This window comes from Helicoverpa armigera, chromosome 17, assembly GCF_030705265.1.
Source record: "Helicoverpa armigera isolate CAAS_96S chromosome 17, ASM3070526v1, whole genome shotgun sequence".
NCBI lineage: Eukaryota > Metazoa > Arthropoda > Insecta > Lepidoptera > Noctuidae > Helicoverpa > Helicoverpa armigera.
The window spans coordinates 1,526,017-1,551,770 of NC_087136.1; the positions used below are offsets into that span (position 1 = coordinate 1,526,017).

Consider the following 25,754-nt stretch of genomic DNA (forward strand, 5'->3'; position numbering starts at 1 on the left):
CAGTAGGAGGATAGCTAGACAGTCTTGTCAGTGAATTTAAATAAAACTTAAAGTAATTAGTATTTTTATTAAGGTTAAACAAAAACACACGTTTCAGGAGAGAACAGTTTAACAAATGCAACTGTTTTTCAGAAGCCTGACGGCGTGGGTGCAAGTTCCAACATTATCAAGAAAATAATATCTTTCATCAAAAACAATCAACCAAATATCCTATTACATTTGACACGTACTCGAGAGAAATTTTCGAATTTCGTCATAAATGCCTATATTAACAACAATACCTATTTACGAACATGATTTCTTTGAAGTCACAGACAATTTATAACCATTTCACATGGTTGGCTATCCTATTTAATGTCTACGAGTAAATATTAGAAAAATACGTTATTCAATTTTATTTCTACCGAAATTTAAACTTGAAGCTCATTTTGTCATTACCTTTGGTGGTATGTATAGTTACACATAAAATCATGCCTAAAAGTAGTCCCACCTTAGGATATTACATTTAAAATTAAAAACATTGAGGTACTTTTTGGCGTAATTGATTAAATAGTCACTATTTTAAGTGGTGGTTACAGATTATAATCTATTATCTTAAAAGATTAATTAACTATGTAATTCCCAAGGTCTTAAACAAAAACGTTGAGCAACGCGATACCGACGGATGCTTAAGGCGGGACAGATACACACTCATACATTTTACTGCCTTATACATATCAAGGCTTACAGCCAAACCGTGTAACAATTGGAATAACATGCTAAAAGATCAGAATTTGGGAACTATTGCTATGATACATAAAAATGCTCCTAACTCTGAGAATGATATTACAACTGAGAATTTTCAGTTTAAAAAAGCTCACTGGATCAATGCGTCCAATCAGTCCACACTACACAAATATATCCAAAAGAAAAAACTAATCTACTAACTTAATAATTCGAAAAACGTACCAAAAGGGACGCCTCTTATTAATTTTATAATATCTAGTTATCGTCAAGTCGATGACGCAAGACATACTTCACGCTAGTCTAGTAAAGTGCATGTCCAATATTACAAGTCAAAGAAATGCTTCAAGTCAAAAGTAAATTCCATCAAAAACTAAATCGATCAAGTAAAAGGCGTTCCTTATAGACCTTTTTTCAATAAAAATAATTTACAAACTCAATGATTGCGTTCGTAGAAAAAGAGATATAATATTTTACAAGTAAAATGTACGACAATGTTTGTTAATAAACGGAGTCTCGCACGAGGTGGTTTGTTAGCCTAATTTGTATATTACATAAACTTATTAACTTTATATCATAAAGGTGCGTGCCTTAGTTATTATTATTATGTCCAAAGTGTTTAAAGCGAGTTAATAATAAATCAGTCCGCACTATCTTAACGTCATCTAGTGGCGGTCTATGACAGGTGCTCTTACAAATAAATTGTAACAATCTATGCGAGAAAAAAATAACTTTCTAACCTATCTATAAGATATACTATCGTACCGGAATGCAAGAGAATGAACCCTCGTAGACTAACAAACATTGACAAGTGTGCCCGGGGTACCAGGGCGTCATGAGTTGCGCGGAGTCCCGCTCACTCGTTAACGCCGATAGGGATGGTAGGAGGACGCCGAGGCAGTCCCTCCTGACGATGACCCGTGGTAGCTGCGCTTCGACGACCGTTGGTAGCCATCGCCGGACCCGCCGGTGTATTCATAGTCATCACCTGGTACGAAACTAAAGTTAGTATTGTCATCAACTGACTAATAAATTCATAGCAATATTCTCAAGCAAATTCCAATTGAATACAAATTAAGATTTTACTACTTTTTTTTTAAATAAAAAAATAAACTGGAACTTACCGCACCACGCACCACTTTCCACACACCAGAGGTTTGAGTATGATAATATTCATTCAACTTAGGTTTAGGACAAAGAGGTTGTATTGTGATCATCAACCTTACATTGAAAAGTTCCAAACTTTTTTGTTTGACTCAAAATATCATTTTGTGTAGTTTGATCACAATATTAACCCGTGTACCCTATAGCCTAGACTCTAGACTACCTACAGCTAAACCAAATTCAGATGCCTCCAAATATCAATTCTAACTATTTCGTGTATCAATTAAACCACAAACATTTTAATGAATTCCTTAATAATGTCAAGTGTATAAAATGTCTGAATACTAGGACTACGTGGCTAGTGGAGGATGGACGGGGGAAAGGAAAGGGAGAACCTGAGACAGACGCTGATATGTCGGACACATTGCAAAAGGACGGCTGTGGCGACACCATACCTCCGCAATACATCATTGGGACCTGTTGAATACTTTATTTAACATGGCATGTAAAAATAAATATTTAATGAATTTAATTACAAGAAGTTATACTTTGGGAGTTATAAGCCTACGTCACACGGCACGTTTGTATGATAAAATTGCATGCGGCGACGACTCAGCCCCGAATTAGTCAACGGTAAAATTTTCATCACTTATTTATATTTCTCATAGCTGTGGCGAGGGCAACGGAACGCTACTCGGATTATATCAAAAATACTTTGTTATTTGTGTCTGCGACAAGACGCCATCTAGCGTTACTAAGGTAAACTTCTTATTAATCAGGAAAAGTCTTTGGTATTTCTTTTTCTTCATCGTCTCGGCAAGCAATATCTTGCAAAGTGCCGTATGAACGAACGTACGTATGCCGTACGAGCTGTACTGAATTAAAATTTTGGATGTAGGCTCTAGGCCATTCAGGAATCGTTGGAGAATGTTCTGCATGACGCAGTAGACTGGTCTAATAAAGTATGGGAGTATGGACCTGCGGTGGTGTTCCTATGGCGTCGGACATCTGTGGGACGTTCACATACTTGGGACTGCCAGCGTTACTGGCCACACCGTCGCCCTCTGCCGTACATATTAGTCAGTTTAACTTGTTCAGAAGCTACGGTAAACGTGTAAAAGCAAAATTCTCAATACAATGACTGTTTTCGCCATACAAATTGTATATCGCCAATTATGTGAAATTAGCACTTTCAAGCTTGCCAGCGTTTATATATCGGTAAATGATTAAAACTTGCACGCCATTGTATTCTGAATATTGACTTTATAGCAAATTTTACGACACATAAGGCACTAAGAAAAGTTTGATATTTATGATAGTAATAAGTAAAGAATAGATATATAGCAAGTGCAATACATTACCGTAGAATAGTGTTATGTGCACGGGAAGTGTATGCATACTATACATGTATACAGATATCAATATAATTAATGGAAACGACAATAACTCCAAAATTGTATGTGTGCTCGTGTTAAACTGCCATTAGTGTAAGACTATTATGTTTGTTCTATTGTGATTTATTGACTTATGTCGCAATATAAAAACAAAAATTATGATAACTGTTCAAACCCTTTTTGGAGGGTATAATTCAATACAGGGGTAGGGGTGTGTGATTGAACATTAAAAATGCCATTTTATTTTGAAATTTTTGATTTCTTTTAATTATCTACGTTTTATAATGTCCTTAAAGTAGATATATATATCATCATAAGATATCTCAAATATTTGCAGTGGTAATATTAATATTTTATTAATCAACCAGTAGTAATTACTTAATCCATTAAGATAGAAGAAGCTTAATAATAGGAAACTACGACAAAAGTGTTTATTTCTTCCATTACATTATAAACTACATACTTATATGTTACCAGTTAAATCTAACACTAAATATATATACCCAAAATACCTAATATGAATAATGCATAATTTCTACTCCGAAAGACCTCAGTGTTATGTAGTGTGATAGCACTTATTACATCAATAAATCATCGCGTACAAGCTTCTCGTCTTACTTTAGTGCTTCGGTTAAAATTAATAATTAAAACCGTAATTAACTAATTATCATTAGGTAATCATCGTAAAAAAGAAACAATAAGGACGCACGTGTAAAGTCTATCATAATTTTCTTTTTTATACGAACATAAAGTAACTTATGTGGGGCGCGCCCCGCTAGGCTTCACCAAGTATCAGCACGTTAGGGCTAAGTATATAGATTACATATTACAAGATTACAACAAATCTAGATAATAGTCTTACAATTGTAACATGCTTAGTTTGTGGCTAGGTCGCGGTCGCCGCTTCCGATTAATTACATTTTAGGAAATTAATACAAGTGTGTATAAATACAGCGCCGCCCCGTATTGGGCCGGAGTAAATTAAACTTATATAGGTACTGTTGTAAGTAAACATTACTTTAAATATTGTACATCAGTCGATAGCTCACCTAACAATTTTGTCTCTAATCGATCGAGAATTATGTACTTTTATTTACTATAAAGAAAATAATAGTTTAAAAAATAATCAACATCAATTTTTTAATTAAAACAGAAATAAATAACAACTTGCCCTAGGTTTTATAATAATTAATGTTATAATTAACTGTAAAGCCCGTGAAATTTATTTTACTCGGGATCAATAATTACATTTATATTAAATTCTAGTATAAATATGAGGTTTTATATTTAATAATACCTGCATTGTTTTTAAAATAAGTTTCGAAAAGACTACAGTTAAGACGGACGCTGGTGTCGTCCTCTGATATACATTTAAATGCAAATGAATTAATTTTATAGACGAGTAAACAGTGAACTTAAAATGAATCGACTGCTAATCTAATGTTTAACACTAGGGGTCTTGTATAATTAGTCAATTACGATGATAAATTTATTAATGAATAATGAGCCCGGCACCGCCGCGCCCGCTCGCGCTGCGGCGTCGAGCCCTGTGCGGCTAACGTTACTTTATCATTATACCAAAATACACTTTTACACAAAACATTGTTTCCTTTATATACTACTGAATAAACATACACATATAAAAACCGCGTACACTATAATATAAAGTAATACAAACAAGAGTCGAAAGGTTAACTACGCAACAGTACTACAGTTAAGCCATGATTAAAGTATTATTTGATAAACATGATTAAAGATACAGCTGCATATCTTGTGTCGATATTACAGAGTGTAATGTTGAAATGCAAAGGATGCACGTGTCGTCACTGTGGGACTGCGGGACTGCGGGAGGGGACTGGGACGGCGCAGTAGAGACGCGGGGCGCTGGCGCACGCGCGTGTGAACACCACATTTGACAGACGAGCCTCTAACGAGTCTTATCGTATTTGTATTTTGCTAACTATTTTTAATTAATAAATTCATCCAATATTTAATGTTCTTCTCCTATATAATAATAATTAAAACCCATATAAATAGTCTCAATTGATTTTTTCACAATAATTTGCACTAAGTTTAATGTTGAGTAAATCTAAAATTTCTAATACATATACTTTATTTAAATAAATTATATTCTTTATGTTAATAAGAAGATTGCCACGTTGGTTCATTACAAACTAAGTTCTTAAATTGTTCCAAAGGTTTGTGAGTGCGGGGCCGAGCCCGTGTCTAACACCTTAGTGCTAATCGTTATCACTGAAAGTAACATAATTATAAATCATCTCTATATTCACTTAACTTTTTGTAAGGCATCGTTTCCTAATATTAAAACAGATGTGAACAATTTCGTTCGTATCATCGGTGGATGTACATTAAACCTACAGTAAGTATTAAATCGTAACCGAAATGGAACATAATGGTATTATGCGATCTGAACATGTGCAGGGGAGCCCGCGGCGCCGGTCGACCCGGGCCGGCCGGGCACGCGGGCCGGGTTAGTGCGAACAAATGCAAGTAGTAAAAGCGATACGAAACAGTGAGACCGAAACGAACGAACTACCTATGCCGAGTACGATAAAATTAACCAGGAATGAATCGAGACAAATTAACCTAACTAACATAGGAACGAAGAGTAAACGAAGCGGTACAAAGCGGCACATGTACACGTAACCTAATGGGCAGTCAGGCACCGACCTCGATTAGTTTATATTATTTCATTATATTGTTATAAGGTACGAGTTTCACTTCCCTACATACTGATTGTGTGTCAGTCGAGTCTGTAATGTTTAATATTATAAGAGCTATAAGAAATGTATGCGCGTTAACTATGAACATCACAATGTAAAAGGCTTCTTCACTATGTTTTACCGTTAAATTTGGGACATCGCACCCCTCGCCCCGGACCGCTAGTCACTTATAAAATTTGCTTACACCTCACAATATTCCTCAATAGATAAATTATACTTTACTTATGGAGCGATCTTAAATAACCCTATTCTAAACGATCAAATTATGCATTCAATGTAATCATCAACAATTCGTCTATTTAAAACATTTATTAACAAATCTTATCGAGCGCGGCGCGGCGCGGTTCTATTATTTAAAATTAAAGGAACAACTCCCGTCCTTGGGCGTCGGGCAGTCTATCAGTAGGGCCGTAAACTCTAAGATAATTACAACAAATAATGGTCGGACGCGATCCGCGAGCGCGGCCGCCGACCTACCCCGCGATTAATTACTTAGCTTATCACTAAAATTTTAATCAGTCGATCGGTCAAACGATTGAGCGATATAGTACAGTAAAGGACTAACATTAAATTTAATCTAACAATGTTATTTTAAATTATAACTCACTTTGTAAGGGGGCGGGGCGGCCGCGCGACCGGCGTCCGCGTCGGGTACATATTATGATACGACTAACATAGCGACCGTAGCGGCCGGCGAAAGCTCTATACAGTTTTAAAAATATTTGGCAATCACATAAATTAAAACTTTAAAACTATGTGACGAGAGAATCGATTAAAATTATGCTTTACACACAAGTAAGTATATATATGTACAAATGTATGGTGAGGGCGCGAGGGGTGCGGCGCTGCGGGCCGGGCCGCAGCGCTCACACGTACCGAACTATATCCTAAATGCTTGAGCTTCATTACTTAACACATACGACAATATCGTTTGCTCGTTAACAATTTGGCAGGTAAATTTAATTCATTAAAGTATAAATTCCATATAATAATAGTATCAACTTAAAAATTGCGATAAAAAACTAAAATGCATATAAGAAAACAAATTAAAATTACGAATATTTATACAGAATTGTTCCCTTTTTAAAAACGGGAATAATTAAAATATTAAAATCACGTTCAGTCACTATGTTTTGTTTAATATTAACACATAATTATCTCATTACATGCCTACCGTTTTCCTAAGTCTAGTGTGTGGTAAATAACCAAAATTCTAACATTAAACATACATACCGATATATATACCAAATATTTATACAAGTTATTAGCTTAAGTTAAGTTCTTTTAGGTCATTTTCCCTAAATTGGCCTTGTTTAACAGTGTCTGTCAAATGTGCGTCACGCGAGCGAGCGGCGGCGAGCGGGCGGCGGCGCGACTCGCCTCTACCGGCCTGCCATACAACTACACGACATTATTCAAAGAAATCACTTTACAAAATCCGATAAAACATTCGAAATGTGTGAAGGAAAATAAATCTTTCACAAAAAACCCACATCCAAAGAGAATATTAAAAGCAAAGTTAATAAAAAAATGTGTACAGTTGTTGTACACGCAAATGACAGCGTCGTTTAGCTTTAGGAGAGGGGTCGCGAAAACTTCTGGGCGAGTCATGTGAGAGCCGCGATACAAGTGTCGAGTGAACGGTGCTTATCGACTGGCTAATGTCATTCCTTCATCTTAGCGTTCAGAGACGGCAGAGTGCCAAAACTTGCGAAAAAGTGCGGGAGTACCTTATTCAAATTAGCAGACAAAAGTGTTAACACCTAATAGTTTTGAATATTATTGTTTAAACTATTTTAATATGTTTACTTATTAAAATTAACGCTTACTTACGCGTGTGGGTTTGTGTTAATGTAGTCGTCAACGACTTAAATTACATACCCGCCTTCACAGGCTTTAGGATATTTGCATGCAATAAATTTAAATTTATCCATTAAACTTTAGTTAATTTTTATAAATATTAATTTGTTGCATTGTATTCGTATTCTATTTTTCACGTTATTTATGTCGTTTTGTTCGTGAAATCCAAAAATACACAAAATTACAAATCTATCACCTAATGGGAAGTTCAACAGAGGTATCTGAAATTGCCGAGTCATTTATACGGGAGTATACAAAACGGTTAAATACTAGCTATCCCTATTCTGTTTAGTCGTTATGTTATATATCGACTAAGATAGAATCGATAGATGGAGTCGATCGAATGAAACCGTCGAAATGATGAGCTACCGTTCGAGCACGCACTTGCGTCGATCAAACGTCAAGCGGAATGCTACTTCTACAATGATCACACGGGTCTCGTGTCTCACAAGCGTCAAGGTACTAAGCTACGGGTACAAGTGCGTACTAGAAGGTGGACCAACGTCTGCGTGTGCGTCTATCGCAGCGTACCAAACTACAGAACTCACTCTACCTACCTCTACGTACCTTTAGAAAAGAATTGTGTATATCAACGTGTGAGCGATACGACTGTAGTTAACCACACTGCGGTCGTGTCTGCGCCCCGGACCAGGTGACAATACGGTACTGGGTAATTAATATAAGCAAGGTGACATGCTCTTCGGGTTGCCGAATTTTTTTTACAAGAAAAAGGTTTATTTAAATATTAATAGGAAAATAAACAGTACTTTAGAAAGATGTTCTAGAAAGAAATCGCGGTTTATAGGAATTTTGATGCTGAAGACATTTTGCTGTCATGTTTTTCAACAGCATGTAGTGTTAAACAGTATAGTTGGCAAGACCGTGTCTGTTGGTCCGTGGCGCGTGTATGTGGTGTCGGTGTGTGTGCGTGGTGCCTACGCGGCGGGCCACTCCTTGTTAAACTCGTTGGCGTTGAAGTGTTTGGGCGCGTGATGCGGGTGGTGCACACCTGGCGGCTGCGCGGCGGGCGCGGACCCGTGGTACTCGGTGGCGGTGTACCGCGACGCGCCGCCGCCGTACGTCGAGCCCTACCAGTCCCGCACACGTCAGCATCGATCCCGGACGCATCCAGCTGAAGCGAGGCCCTATACGTGCTCTACGACGTACAAAAATATAGCTCTCGGGTCTAACCGAGCCGGGCTTCGGCTGCGATGCGTCCTTTTACCGGCGTCATGGAGCATAAAATGAGGTACTCCTTTTTTATATTTGCCGTCATAATTAACGTTCTAGTTTATTAAATGAATAAAATTTTGGGCCGCATTAGCAAATGCTCCATGACATTACTTGTATAACATAATTTTGTAAATAATGTACTCTGGTTACATTTAACAGAATAGACGAACTCTCATCTCTGAACACTTAAAGTACAGCTCTTAATATTATTTTTATCGATAAAATTAACTATTAATGAACCTGTAACAATATGAGAAAATCCAAATTTTACTAATTTGTACTTTAAATGCCAATTTACAAGTGTTGAGATGAAACAAGGCGATTGAATCATCTCGCACGGCTACAAAATGCAATATTATATATGAATATCGAACGGAACTAAGGGTAAGCTTATATCTAGTGCGGTGCGATGCCTTTATGATGAGCGCGCGTTATCGTCGCAACAACCGACCGTCCATAGTGAGAAATCCCCAGTGTTTCGCGACATTCCCTCATCCGATACCCGCCCTTATCTCTAATTGTCTTTCTGGAGGAGCCACTCTTGTGGGCCCTGATCGACCAACTGGAAAAGAAGAACAAGACAATAAAGTCCCACTCGCCACAATTCAACTGGATCTTTAGCAGGTTTATGTAAGTAGCGCAGCGCGTGAAGATGGACCGGGCGAAAGCGTGTGACTATCCCCAAGGGCGAGATGAAAGTTTAGGCGAAGGAGGGCGGGAGCGGAGGAGAGGCGGGAAGGAACCGTGGAGGTCGGTGATGAGAGACCTTCAGCGAAACTCGATAACAACACTAATCTTCTTGATTTTTCACTATGGATAGCGGTGCGTCTGTCAACTATGGCCGCGAGAGGAGGCCGTGAACAGCGCCGCGTCTACCATTCTCTAGTACCGCAGCATAGCTCGTAAAATCAAAAAGACATCGCACATTAATCTCGCCACTGAAAACATGCAGATAAGTGGGCTTCGTCGTCGCCGCGTATGACATTGTCGTGATATAAACAAGCATTTCGAACACAGCACACGGATGCAGGGGTGGCAAACTAATGGCTCTATACTATCAACCCATGCTGCTTTGAGCCGCGATTCCTTTGTTCGCGTTCCAAAAGTCAATTTTTCGCTGAATATCACTCGCTCACCAGTACATTCGCTCTAGTCCATTCATTCTCAAATCGCAAACAACTATTGCAAGTACAACCAAATTGAACTATGCAGAAGTACCGAGAGCTCCCTATGCATTCTTATTCATACAGCTCACGCGTCCAAACATTCTTAATTGACACTAGGTACAATAATGTCGTAGGTCTTTCATGCTTTCGGGCACACCGTAACCGCGCCAGACTAATACGAAGGTAGATGCAGGATACAAATCATAGAGTAAAGCTTTGGAGCAAGGATTGTGGGAAGGAAGGATGCAAGCCCCGAGGTGATGAGCAAATAATATAAGTTATATGATGTCAACTTGGCTGTACTTTTGTGCTCGTCCATAGCTATCGATAAGATATGGACGACAATCATCGACACAAAACCGTACCTTGGATTTGTTAATGGATATAAACAAAAAAAAAAACTGGGAATATGATGTGAAAATAAAAACGAGCATGTGAGGATAAGGTTGGCATCCAAGATATAGTTGGAAAATAAAATCATTGTTTGCGATTTTGATATTGGATGATGGAATGCAAAAGGTAGGCAAACAAAAACAAAAAGTCATCCAATATCTAAGTTGGAGTCAGTGCGGCGAGGCCACACGCGCGGTGCGGCGTCGTCGCTCTCGGTAGATCTCAATCGAGCGCATATTGTTAACTATTTCACGCGACCCACTGACACAGCTACCACTCACTATTTGTTATTGTAATGTCATTGTATTTCATTGTACAGCTTGTTTTTACGGGACAACTCACAGATTTTTTGGTGCCAAGTAACCATATTTTCTCTTGACGTCAATCGTCTATCGACTATATTTTTAAGTCAAACCTCGCTACAGTTTGTACTGAAGCAAGCAAGTTCAAATATTCTAAATATGTATTCCTTTTTATCAAGTTAAATAATTGCAAAATTGAGGATACAAAGTTCGCCTACTAAATAAGCAGAAACTAAGAGCAAGCCCGCATAATCAAGCGTACATATGTTACTACTATACGGCGCTGTGTCGATGTGGGTACGGCAAATATGAATGTAATTCGGCAAAAGCATGAATTGAGATCCAAAAACACATTTTTATTAAAAACTAACAAATTCACTGCACGTAGTGCAGAGTCGTACATGATTTTAAAGCAAGTATTACTGATTTTCTTGCAAATGAACTAGCTTTTACAGGTATGCATAAAAATGTATTTTTTTTACCTCGAAAACGTCCACTCAAAATGGCAATGTCGTGTTTATAGCAGTTACTTTACCGTCACCGCAGCTATAGCCTAAAATGCTCAAATGATTCATGCTAGGTAAAACGCAAAAGGCACGAAAACGATGGAAGATGTGTTTATAAAACAGTAGTATGCCAAGGAGAAAGATTTCTCGTTAATCTCCTGGCTAAGATAAGTTGAAGATTAGGTCAATGACCGAGTGTCGAAAACTGATCGATTATTATTATTGTTTGACAATCCGTGAATTATAAACACACCTTTTATCAAATCGGATTATATGGGTAAGCCGAATCAGAACTGAAATATTTGGAATAATCCAATACCACTTAAACCTTATATTTCATGTAAAACAGTATACAGTTGGCTACCAGGATTTACATTATGGTAATACATTTGCGTATTTGTTTCCATAAACCCGTATAATTCGGCTGTGATTCGGAACACGTCAAATTAAAATTTTCTCAAAGTAACAAAACTAGAATTAGCTGAGTAAGTGAGATACTGGCTTTAAAATTATATGATCAAGAATTTTAAAACATTTTTTATATAAAATCATTGAAAATATATAGTGGAATGAAGAAGCGGTTAATTACATCGAAAATGGAAATTCATTAAAACATCATAATAGGCTGATATCTAAATATAGCTCAAGTATTCGTAGTTTACCGGTTTTAACGGTACTCTTTGCCAGTATCGCAAGTACATAAGCGGACAATTTTGTTTAACAATATTTTTGATGGTTAAGGGAGCTGAGCGTGATTGATACGTCCATCACAAGATGGCCGCACAGGAAAAATGGTGCAAGTTTGTTATGACAGTGTGGAATGGTATCATCACGCTCGCTCGTATAATTACTATTGATGGTCACGGGAGCCCAGCGTGGTTGATACGTCCGTCAGAAAATGATGCAAGTTATATACTGACGGGGGAGTATCATCACGCTGACTCGTATAAATGTGTAAGTCAGTACTAAATCTATGTAGGTGTATCTATTCGGCGTGTTGTGTGAGGTATTGCGCGTGTACCTGGTCCTGCTGGTAGGCGGGCGGGTACTGCTGGTAGGTGGAGTAGTCGGCAGACGAGGACTTGGACAGCGCCGCCGAGGACAGCGCGCCGGTCAGCGCCGGCCCGCCCGCGCCGCCGCCGCCGCCGCCGCCGCGCCCGTACATCTCGCCGCCCTCCGACAGCGGCACGTACGAGCCTACAGCGATACCAATGTTAAGCCTCCAGGAATTCAAAACATAAGTATAATAACTTAAAGCTAATCTTAATACTTAAAATTACCGCTTGCTAAACCTTCAAAAACTTAATGATAACCTTAACTTGATAGAGGAAGTAGAAACGAATACTTTTCTATTAGTTCTATTAGCTGTTAACATGGGATAAAAATTGCATTATATTCAGACAGCTGAGTTATGAGTAGGGCCCAAATAAAAATCTGGGTCGTATCTACATCAGAAGCGTACCTAAAAACTTAACTATACTAAACAAACGATTATCGTCCTTACAATTACAGCTATCACTAACTTACTGATCAGAATTTATCGACATGAAAACCAACACCATATACATATGTTTTTAAGTATGAAGCCGCGCCTGCATCTAATGCTTATTCTCCGCGTTTTGTATCGGTCAGTCCAGTATCCAGTACTCACCGGAGCCGGTAGAGTTGGAGTTCTGCGGCATGTTCCAGTTGGTCCAACTGCCGCCGGCCGACGCACCCGCCGGCGCAGAGCTGTAGTTAGCTGTACACACCAATAACATCACATTAACCTCTCGTATGCCGCAATATAAACAATGGATGTTCTATTATATCTCGGATCTGCGTTACCGGCATACAACGGCTAATCAACACTACAGGGACTTCTACTTCAAGCCTAGTAGACTGCGATAGCGACATGACTTTTGTTTACATGTCGACATGACAACTTTATTGTGTCAATCTTTTTGGTGTCTCTAATATGAATGTGTTTGCAATGAAGACTGGTTGCTAGTGCTTGCAACGACCTTTGTATCGTCTTCTGAATTCAAATCTAAGTTTAAATCTATTGATTTTATAATGGAACTGTTGCAAACCTTATAGACTCTCTTGTCCATAGGAACAAGGAGTATATGCTAATTTGCGTTAATGTCCCACAAACATCTGAACGTACCATCAGTAATGTAACTGGAGGCACTGCCTGGATGTGGATAGACTTGTATAGTTCGCGTGAATATTCAAGGGGAATGTAACTAACTTCCACTAGACATGATTACTTTGATTACAATTTATTTGTTAGAGGTGTGTACTGACCATAGCTGCCGTAGCTCTGCGCAGGCGGTTGCGTGTACTTGTTCAAACTTATGTTAAAGGTTCATACTTCCGTCTAATACTAACTATACTAGATTATCGTCAGCCCAATCGCAGTCCACTAGCGGACATAGGCCTGAAGTGATCGATGACACTGCTGCCCGTCGATACCTACTTACTATACTAATTATAGGTTACTTAAATGAAGGTGTGTTTGAGAAATTTCATGCATGAGTGTAAGAAAAACAATAAAGAAATAGAACTACGTTATTCTATACATAATTTAATTTATTATTTCAAGTAATTCAGCTACTCCACGACCTAGAAGTAATTTCATTAATACTAGAAAGAAAAGTCATCTTGCTTCACAGGATAGCCTTCGTTGTCGACGTGTCCTACGCCGTGGGTTGTACTAGTAACTCAGATGGGCACAGTTGTGAGACATAAAGCTAATGCTACTGGACATAGGTATGACAATATGTATTCCTATTTTGTCATACCTATGCCTTGTTATGTGAACATCTTTTGTTGGAGATCCTAAAGAAAATATTAGCCGGATCAAAACTCCCAAGTCAACACCATCAGAGCCCCTGAAACTTGTAATAGTATTGTCTAGATGTACATACCGTAGCTGCCGTAGCCCTGCGCGGGCGGCTGCGTGTGCTGCGTGTAGTTGTTGGTGGCGGGCCAGGCGGGCGCGTGCGGCGGCGCCTGCGGCGCGGGCGGCGCGCCCCAGCCCTGGTAGTTGCCCGGGCCCGCGCCCGCGCCCGCCGCGCCGTACCCGGCGTACGACGTCTGCCCGGGGGACGTGCCCCAGCCTTGGTACCTAATACACGACACACGATTAACTCAACGGTTCCTTAGGCCTAAGTATAACAACAACATGCTTCATCAGCTTTTATAAAACAATTGATAACTATGAATTTTTGCAGTTAACAATTGTGTTAAGAAAAACAGATGTTTATGCTGTTGGTAAAATTGGAATAACCAAAATTGCCAGAATTTTTATTGTTATTATTTCATCTTTGAATATGTAAGAAGTGCTTTTTACCCCAAAAATTTAAACATGAATGGAGAAATCAATTGATGTATTCAAACTAACAAAAAGATGACCCACAAGTGTTCCAAACACAAAGCATAAGGGGAATATGTCACAAAACCAGTTCTACATAAAACGTGTTCTCACCCTTGCATGATGTTAGGGCCAGCCATCGGCATGTTGATCGGCGGGCCGCCCATCTGGCCGTTGTGGCCCTGGATCATGTTGATGGGCGCAGCGGCGGGCGGGCCCCACTGGCCGGCCTGGGGCGCGTCGCCGGGAGCGCTGAGGGCACCGCCGCCCATGCCGCTGGCGCCCGAGCCCAGCTTGCCGGAACCGTCGCGAGGCTCAGCACGCTTAATCTCCACCTGCTCACGTGGTTTCGTTTAAAGAAGGTCTAGTTTGTCAACTGAAAGCTCGTTTTATTTTTCTTATTATAAATCACTTCCTTCTCTCTTTTACTTTGTACAACGTGTTTCACATTTAATGTTGATCTACTGGAATAACCTCTGATATTACATGTCATTGTAAAAATACCTCCGAAATATCTGAACTCCAAAATAATTTAAATGTGAATGAAATTTTGTTGCATGCTTCTAAGATTCCACGAGTCGTTCACCCGGAAAAGATTAAAACCTACGTCACACATACATAATAATATGCGATGACACATCAGAGAATCTCACGCAATCTGTTGCTACGGCTTACTAGACAACAGAATTTAATAATTCTCTTCAAAAGAGTTCACACAAATAAATTGACTACACAGTTATTTTGAAACCTATAAGGAAAATCCAATCCTATAATTTTATCTGTGTTATTTGTTTTCCAAGACCAAATCGATTAATCCTATACACTATTGCACAAGTATTTCAGAAATTCAAGTTTTATCAGTCAAGCTTCGGGATGTTTGTAACGCGAAAGATGCTAACAAAAATATTTGGCAAACAACAGATGTTTTCAAATCACGTACAAAAATAGTGACATTACCTGTTTTCCGTTGAGATTGATGAAATGCTCCTGAGTGACCCTCTCAACGGAGATCTCATCTTCGAAAGACAGGAAACCGAAGCCTAGAACAATCGAATTTGTTTTTATATTGTGACAAGTGGAAAAGATTCTGAAACAACCACACATTAGCAAATCAAGTTCTTACAAAAATGCATAAGTGTATATTTATGGCTCACAACATCAAACGAAGATAAAACCTAGGATACGAGAGCAAATAGCTTCTCTTGTTTATGTGTACAATATTATATTTTGTCGAAACATTCTCATCACATAGCTATGCCTTTCGGTCCTTTGTTCCGTCATTTTATGAAGCAATTTTCTCGTAATGAAGCGAACTAATAAAAAGATGTGATCGGTCCGGGCGTGCGTACTACCCTCGGATCACAACCGGTCACACAAATTACACAAGTCGTAAATTGTTTGATAAAGTCGCCGCGAAGGGTGACACCTTTCACTGAGCTCACAATTGAGGTCGTATCATTTCGATTGCGTTAACCCTACAAGCTTGTGTTACAGATTGGAAAGCGAAACACTTTTTCTTCGGCAAAAACCGTTTGTTGCTTGTGAACTTTGTTCTGATTATTGTTTTCAATATAAATTGTTCGGTTGGAGTTGAACAACACCTTTCTATCACAATACTAAACGCTTTTGACGATATGGATATTAAATGGTAATGTACTCATATTATTTATCAAGTCGAATAGATTCATAAATCAGTCTTTTCCAAGTGACCTGTCGCAAACCTTGTAGACTCTGTTGCTCATGGGAACAAAGAGTATATGCTAATTTGCGTGTCAATGTCCCACGAACACTTGAACGCACCGACAGTAGTTAGCACTAACGGCGCTGCCTGGATGTGGATATTAAAACATTATCATTTCACATAACAGTTATTAATTACATAGAAAGTATTGAACGTGAAAGTCGTTGCCTTGTAAGTATAAGAAAATTTACCACGAAATGATGTTACCATCAAAGTACCATTAGGTATGCTGTAGCTAATTTATTTGTGTCCAATAAACCTAATATGTAGTTAAATTGCACAATTCGAAACCGGTAGTTTTAATATAGAAATTGATGACTTGTAGATTCTGGCTTTTATAAATTACTCCCATGTTACTCAAGGTTTTGCAGTGTCATTACCATGGTGGATGGCCAGTGTGAAGTTATGACAAGTAAACATTTATAATATGAACTGATTTGCATAATGTTGTTTACCGGCGTTATGCACGCACGTCCTCTCACCTCGACAGCAAGCTGCGATGGAGAAGCAACACATGAAACTCTTCCGTAGAATAAAAATAGGCATTTGGTGCCCGTTTTCACAGACATCCCCTATTTTCACCACATTTATTTCTTAGAAAACCTCTGCCCTAAATGGAATATACTAATTAAACCATTTTCTTTATTTATTTATACCAATTATTGGAGTGATGGTGACAATGAAACTATCCCCTTGAAGCCACCTAAATACAATTAAGAATCCACATAAACTTAGGGGATGACTGTGAAAACGGACACAAAACACAAGTGTTTTGCCGTAAGATACTTTTAACTGCACATGCCCTTACAAAAAGTGATCAATATTGTATTGATAACTTTAGAATAAGACAGTAGCAGCACATGGTTTAACGGCAAAAAGTCGAGTGTTCAAGGGGCCCTTTTAACGATTCTGACAGTAGTAAACTACACTTACCCCTAGACTTCTTCTTCTCCTGGTCGTACATGATGACAACTTCCATGACCTTTCCGTAGCGGCCGAAGAACACCCTAAGGTCGGTCTCGGTTACGTTAGATGGAAGCCCGCCGAGGAACACCTTGGGGTATCCGCCACCGCGCTTCGGCTTCTGCAGCGTGCGAGGGTTGCACGGTTTCGGGTCAATGGTCCTGATGGATGAATGGGATTTTGAATAACATGTTTCTATGTAAGGATTTCAAGAAGCCCATTTTATAAATTATGGAATCAGGCGTTTCTTAGCCCATGTTAGTATTTTATTTCAAAATATTCCGTCTCTGTGCTTCTCTTATATAAAATTTTGTAACAGAGTAAAAATAACATAAGCCATGTATTTTTACATCAAGCCGAATATAAAAGGAAGGCAACTGGGAAAACAAAATTAATGTTACATGACCAAAAGTTTAACAAATAACTTGAAAGACGTGCCTTGTTTTCGTTTCAAGGAAACGAGTATAAAGTTCGCTTTAATATTTAACGAATGTAAAAAATAGGGCCATTATTTTTTCCTGGTATAGTGTTTTGTATATAAAAAATCGATTAATAATCTAATTAGAGACGCTTCCGTTATGCAACATGATAAGACATATTTACTCTAATAATCTAATTAATTTAGCTTATTACGCGCTCCAAATTAATTAACATCAACAAGGTCTGCATGTTAATGCATTTACCTCTCATAATTAAGTTGGTATCAGCAATTCTATTAATTGCACAATCAGATTCATAGAAGATATACCTACATATACCCAGACATCAGTTATTTCTTATTGCGCAAGAAATTCCTCTCATACTTATTTATTTTTAGTTTATTCAGATAATATTCCTGTAGCTGTATGTTACTCTGGAAAACTGTAATAAGTTCATTCCGTATTCATAATCTGCAATGCATCCTCTGCATTTATAAAATGTAAACGTATTATATTCCTATTTTCTTTTGCTGCACAATGTGGTATGTTTTACTCACGACTTTACGGCTGAATGGATTTGAATGAGTTGTCGTACAGTAAAAGTTTTTTACCTGTATCTCAAACGTTTTCCGAGAAATATGGACGAAACTACGATAAAAAACTTATTGATCCTTCGTATTTCACCAGTTTTTTTGTCAGTTCAATAATAAGATGAAGCAAAACAGCCGTGCAGATGTTTCATTAAAAATACAACTCCATAGCTCGTGGGTTCAATCTTTCCGCATCCCTTGCGTGACCAGAGGTTTTAATAAAGATACTGTAGAATATTTCGAAATACACCAACTGAAATCCTCTAGTTATAACATTTTACGACTTCCCGGTAAACAGGAGGTCCTGTAATTCCTTTAGCCCGGGGATCACAGGCTCAGATACGAACAGAATCCAGGATCGAATTTGCAACCGCCAAGCCAACCGAATCGGGCGTGGCTGCGTTACCTACGAACACGTGTATTTACGGGGGTGACACTTAGGATTCTGGTTTTAATATTGTATTGATTCCTAATCCGAAACAAACGTTTGATAGTTCAATTTATAATATCTGTGTTCAGCGATTTTTATCGCAGCAAATAAAATAAAACCACTGCATCAACTGAAATTCCTATTGTTACTGGTGACCCCGTTTTGAAATAAAAGTCAATGTCGTCAGTTGAATGTATAATTCATTTATTGCGGGTGATTAGTGCGTGATAATGATAACTGTTAGAAAATTCCATGAAATAAATAACTCAGCATCACAATACCAGAAAGGCAATAAAATTACAACTACAAAAGACTGAGATGAAATAAAAACATGTTCGGATTTCAGATGAAACCAGAGTCAGGTTAATGTGTATGTCTGTATGTATGTCTGTATGTATTGGTGAGTGTTGCATTGAAAAACAGTACTACCACTATTGTATACGGGGCGAGACCGCTTCTTTCTAGTGCCAATTGAACCTTATCCGTCTTCATCTCGAGCAAGTTGTGCAAAACCAATTTGTATTCAGTTTGTAACAGAATTCTTACGGTCAATTGCATTAAAATTTAACTTTATTCTATAAAAAAGTAAGTTACCGTGAGTTTATGAATTTTGTTATTAATCAACTTCTCGGAAGACGGTTCGCAATTCAGATGTCTTTTTCAAAATTCTTAATCATAATATGTAATTGTTTTAGAATTAGTTCTTTGCGGTCAGTCACCGAGTCATACTCGATTGAATAATTTCAGGTTTGTTACCCTCTGAGCAACAGTTCTACGACTTAATGTTTGATCAGATGTGAAACGTTTTGATACCAACAATAGATGAAGTGATAAAACTATTTCAAATGCAAATAAAACGTTTGCTTTGGAGAAAATTACGATACACTATATGTATAAACGTGTACATTTTAAGATAATCACTAAAAGCTTACTTGAATTTTGTGGGTCGATAATCTGATTGTCTATATCTATAGCAAAAAGTTATTTTGGAATCGGATCATATTTCTTTTTCTATCATCTGAGTTAATAGTCAAGTTATAACATCGAATTGTTTTGAAAATGAACAGAAATAAAAGCAGGATAACAAACAATGAATCAAACCAGTCTGGAGCCTGGCTTTACACATGGGGTGAGCACGATTCCCCTATGCAACTCTCCCAGTCATATCTACTCATATTATAGGTAGGTACTTGCGTTCAGTGCCGATAGGGTGTAGGGAAGGGACGAGAGAATGAGTTAGCCCTATCTGCTGGGGTTGCTAGGAAAAAATATCTAGATTAAAAATTATAGGGTGACTAAGCAGTTTTTTTTTCTACCTCAGCGACGCAGTTTTTTTGCAATACTGCGTAATTTTACACTGCTGAGTGTTATAGTGCCCTATTTGCAGATTCATGATGCCGTTTTAATTTAAGTGAAAAAAAAAGAAGTTAATGCACAAATATAAAAAGAAACTACCAAATGTATCACCATGATCATTAGGCATTAGTATTAACGTGCCAGCTTTTATCTTCGGCCTCTCACTTTTTCCTTGTTCATAAAGGACATAATGCAATCAGTCAGCATCCTCGGCGCCATCATGTCTCAGTTTCGTGTCGTTCAACTGCATAACCATGCTCTCCTAATTATAGTGTTAATAAGTGTATAGAACCTTGTCGCAAACTTTGTAGACTCTCTTGTCCATAGGAACAAGGAGTATATGCTAATTTGCATGTTAATGTCCCACAAACATCTGAACGTACCATCAGTGATGTAACTGAAGGCACTGCCTGGATGTGGATAGGGTTTTATATTTGGAGAGCAGGTCGTAAAGGCGACGCCTTTCTTTTATCTTTGGGTATCACACGTCGATACTCGGAGGATATCTAACCACCCACCGCGTCCGTTTTAGATTTCGAGCCGTGAACATAGCTCTACGTCAGTTTTATAAAATAGCAATCTGATAGAATTCGTGATTAAAGAAGAGTATTTTTATTTAAATATTATAATAACTAGAACTATAATTATTTTTATATTTAGTTTGATGAAATATTTAAAAAACACATTTTTATCGTACGACTTTTTTGTCGACAGTAATTTGAATTTTCAATTTCGCATTTCGGTGTAATAACCGATATACAGCATTTATTTGCTTTAACATGAGAAAACACTATAGAATTCATTTGGTTATCAGAAAATAATGAATTCTTGCATGTTGTGCACACATTTCTTATAAAACGTTGGACCTTGAAGGTCTAAAAATAGTAAAAATGTAGAGATCTGTATCACGCAACGTGTAGGACCGACTTGCATCAAGTGACTACAATTAATTATACGACAATAGACATGTGACAATATTAGTGGGTGATTTATTTCTAGTGTGCGTTGCAAAACCAATGTACTTTACGAGGAAACTTATCTCTTAACAATTTTAATTGCTGCGGTGGCACGTACTCTGGAGCCAGCATAGAAAATTCTAACCATGTCTACTTTGCTTAAATTCACGTTTGTTATAACAAAAATATTGTTTTATACAAAAACGAAATAAATGTTGAATAAGCTTATAAGACTAGCACATAGTCCAATTTTATGACTGACTCATTAAATCAACAAAGGCATTTCAAAACCAGTGATATTTTCTAAATAATTTCCCTAATGGTGCTAATGCACGATGCAGAACAACCTCATAAACCACGCCAGTATTGTTGACCCCAAAATTCGGAGACTCGCGGACATTTTCTTCTATGTCATGGACATTTCACAAACATTAAAGTTGGTGGAATTTCTTTACCTATGCCCAATTTTTGAATTATATTCATCAACCTTTCAGCCAAAGCCTAATCAAAGCCGAAATAAAAATTAAAAATGTATAGGTTGACAGGTTAACCAACGTCCATTTGAGTAAGGCCATACATACAGTTTATTTCTGTTCCAAGAATTGGGTCACAATTATTTGTGGATGCAACATTGTATCTTTTTAGAAAGATTTCTCGTTGATATTACAGTGATAGATGCTTTTATCATAAGAATCTGTCAGATCATGGCGTGATTTATTATTCAATACGGTTTTGGGGTCAACCTACAAGCGATATTTGTAAAGGAAAGTTTGTGTAAAAAGTAATGCTATCTAAAATATTCTCGCGAAATGGTTCTCATATTATTGATAGTAACTTTTACTACGCTGCTAACCTAACCTAACACAGATAACAATCGTATGGAAAAGCAGAAACAATGTAACAAAAACTCGCCGTGGCAAATTGACGCTATTCACTGGAGTAACGGTATCTTCTTGTGTCTAGTAATACTAATAGGCTTAACCTAATCTCCCAACATGGCATGAAGTTAACGTACTTTAAAGCAATGTTTTTTGTTTTAAATTAATTGTAAAATTATTTTTACTTCACGTAGAAACTAACCTACACGAGGAATTTCACGATTGATGATGTCATCAACATTATTTACAGCTAATTAGCATGGATCCACTGGGTATTTCTAGATTTGATTTACCCCAAGAATTACGACCGAATTTTCCTGTGAAAGATGATTTTCCTTACCTGCCATCAAGCTGATGGGGCCCATTCTGCAGCACTACGTTGACGAGCGCCGGCTCAGCGAAGGTGACGAAACCGAAGCCCCTGGAGCGACCAGACTCGCTGTTCTTCATCACCACGCAGTCGATCACATCGCCGTAACGCGAGAAGTAACGCTGCAAATTCTCTTGAGACGTCTCCCATGACAGACCACCGACGAACAGTTTTCTGGGTCAAAAGGATGTAAATACAGATATTTTATAGCACTTAGGAAATGCTTTTGCTAATTTAAACTATTTTGGCTTGTCCACTTGCGCATGTTGCCTTGGTAAAATGACTGTTTGAGTAACAAGTAGGTATTTTGTTATGTTTGAATGCACTTGATGACGTGTCAACATGTGGCATTTTAAACACGTGACTTTTCAGACTTTTAACCTCTCTAGTACGGTACCGAAAATTTGCAGTCATTTTTACCAGGGCAACTTGTAGGTCAAATATCCCTCCATTTACTGAGTCAGTTTAATTAATAATTAAGCTTGAAACCCATTCCAAACAACGAGGAATTACATGAAAGCTCGAAATAAACTAAAGCGTAGTGAGAGGGACTTTAGTAATGAATTTTAATGACGTTCAAGTCCATGACAACCGGCGTTTGTGTCGGAAACTGTTAGCGACACATTGGAGTTCTGGGTTATAAGACATTTGGAATTATGAACGAAGTTCATTATAATTTCCTTTGTTTGCTTTTGAATATTTAACAATAACAAGTACTGAAATTGTTATGCCTATTCTAACAACTTGTACTTATCGAAATGAAAAATAAGAGGTTAATGTTTTCTCCCCAGTTTTATGAATTCATTGCTGTGACGCGTCTGTGTAATCCTACTTCTCTTATCGACAGGTCAAGCTTTATTTATAAAAACGAGATGTCATAGTGCAGTCTGTGACATCATAAAATGATTGTCTATATTATGATCAGTGTGCTTTTTACGAGGTAAACAATTACCCTAGTTCTTATTTTCCACAAAGCTGATTATAAATAATTGCATTATTGTATAAGAAATGCAACAATAATAATCTTTAATATCCAATAGAAAAATTAAACTGATACTAAACAAAATCAGATCAGATTTTCTGCCATATAAACACAGTGTGGTTGATATAAATGTCAATCTGACTGTACTCAGCCACTATCCCTAAGACAATTCTGCCCTAGTAATAACTTTAATTTTACTGATAAATGCATATTAATGTTTAACACTCAAGACAAAATGTTTTATTATTGATTTGATATCTTGCCTATTGCAATTTAAAATTTTGCAGAAACAAAATGAAATTAATCTATCTACCTCAAGATGGAAGCAATCATAAATGACCTAAAAACCTAGTTGTTAGTTGCTATCTACATTAAATTCATTCCAATAGTCATTAATTATTATGATAAGGACTGGTTTAAATACTTCAAATCTACAATAGTTGTTTTTAATTATTTGAATGGTAAACTATTCATTATAAATGTATATTTATGTGAACAAGATACTGTGTTAGTAAAGTTCACTAGGGCAGTGTAGGTATTTAGATTAGACTGTTTTCAAGGCTCCCTGGGAAATAGAACTTTACTGTTCAAGTATTGCAGTGGACAAAACTATTTGTAGTAATTTGTAATTAAAAATCTAAGTTTTATTGTACTGAATTTGAGTAGAGTAAGAGTGAATTTGTGTGAAAAAAAGATTTACGGTCAATTATTCATTTTGTTATTTCTTACAAACTGCAATAACTGAATCATGTTAACCAGGTATCTGCCTTATGAAAGTAAAACCATAATTAAGAATTAGTAAGCCAATAAAATTTTGCCTTTTCAACAGATAACTCGCTAATGAGTCACATACCACATAATTCTACTGTTAAAATAAATAAGTACATGGAAGTTACAATCAGCAATTTTATCTAATCAATGCTATTCTACATTGTCATACAGTAGTCATGTTGAAAGTTATGCTAGGACCAGACTTTGAACATTCAAAGTTATAATTTAGTGTCTAGTAACATTCGCTAAGATTGGTGAAAGTATCCATTCACTTCTTGGGTCATAGTGATAGTTTTAACTGTAATGGTCTCTTGCTTTTTTTGTTAGGTACTATAGTTTTAATGACACAATTAAAAACTTAAAACTGTGCAATTTGCATTTTAGATGAATCTAAAAATGCAAGTAAAATTACTATCATAAAAAGTTAAGATGCAAGAAAAAGATGTTTGAAGATAATTGAATTTATTTACTCACAACTTGGGAGTATACAATGTGTCGCTTTTAGTTAGTAAATTTTAATGGACAGGGTAAAACCATGACACGTATCCTAACAATAGCATACGATTGTGCATCTAACTGGGAGTCTACATATTTTAAGCGTCTGTAGCAACCGCCCCTAGGTGTGTTTACGCGAAAATAACATCAATCGGAGCCAGTATCAAGGAAAACTGTTTATGAACATAATTCGACGACCGCGACGCAAGTAACCATATGCAAATGAATCAGCACGTTTCGCGTCTTGTAGGTAAATGAGATCGCGCTACGCGGCACTTCGAACATTGATCTAATAACCTCGTTACAAACTCTCAACTCGAAATTTTCATATTTTTTATAAAATATGACGCTCGCGTTACCCTAGCGCAAAATCACCGATAAGAGAAAGCAACGATTAGTCACAGAAAGGTTAATTTTACATATTGCGACGTTTCCACATCAACAGCTTTCGAAGTTGGAGTACAGTTATATAAACTGTTTCTACGTAAATTTTGGCAATGAAATGCAACAACAATCAGAGAAAATGTAGCATGGGAAAGTAATAGCTGCCATGATCGTACCACGCAAGTCGCACGGCGAGGCTTGGGGTCGGTGCCCGCTAGCCGGTATAAAGTAAAAGGCTAATTGATATTTTGCAGCCCGTATCTACTTCATTATGCATTTAATGTCATACAATGAGGAAATCATAACAAATTCCATAGTTTCAGGGAACAAAGTTGAGTACGTAACGCTACCTCACAAGCCCTGCTGGCTATCCGTGAAATGCGACACACCAAGCGAACATGCCAGTTTGACCTATTATAGTTGGCACGTCGTGGACAGCCTTAAACCACACCAAAAATAGATAAAAACAAACTCACCCCTTCTCATCATCGTCCATGTCTGGATTCATACGCATAACTTACTACTAATTAAAAATAATGGTTGGCACCGGTAAAGACAACCAAACCACACAAGCACAGACCCACACGAATGATTATGGCGGACCAACCATTTCCGCTTTCTTAAAAAAAAGTCATG

At 37.5% G+C, this 25,754-nt stretch overlaps 1 protein-coding gene across 6 annotated transcripts; it reads right to left on the reverse strand.

The window, feature by feature from the left end:
- Positions 1-47: 47 nt before the first annotated feature.
- Positions 48-25,753, reverse strand: LOC110370378 (heterogeneous nuclear ribonucleoprotein 27C). Of its 6 annotated transcripts, XM_021326139.3 has the most exons (12): positions 25,595-25,753; positions 22,457-22,660; positions 17,458-17,648; positions 15,741-15,823; positions 14,898-15,118; positions 14,338-14,537; positions 13,077-13,166; positions 12,447-12,622; positions 8,835-8,913; positions 2,806-2,891; positions 2,223-2,304; positions 48-1,711 (listed from the first exon to the last, which is right to left on the reverse strand). In XM_021326139.3, exons 1-12 carry the CDS (start codon positions 25,630-25,632, stop codon positions 1,587-1,589), a joined length of 1,575 nt encoding a protein of 524 aa, XP_021181814.1. In that variant the 5' UTR covers positions 25,633-25,753; the 3' UTR covers positions 48-1,586. The 6 variants fall into 6 exon arrangements, with proteins under 6 accessions (XP_021181814.1, XP_049702056.1, XP_021181818.1 ...); XM_049846099.2 differs by lacking the exon at positions 13,077-13,166; XM_021326143.3 differs by lacking the exons at positions 2,223-2,304; positions 2,806-2,891.
- Position 25,754: the final 1 nt, after the last annotated feature.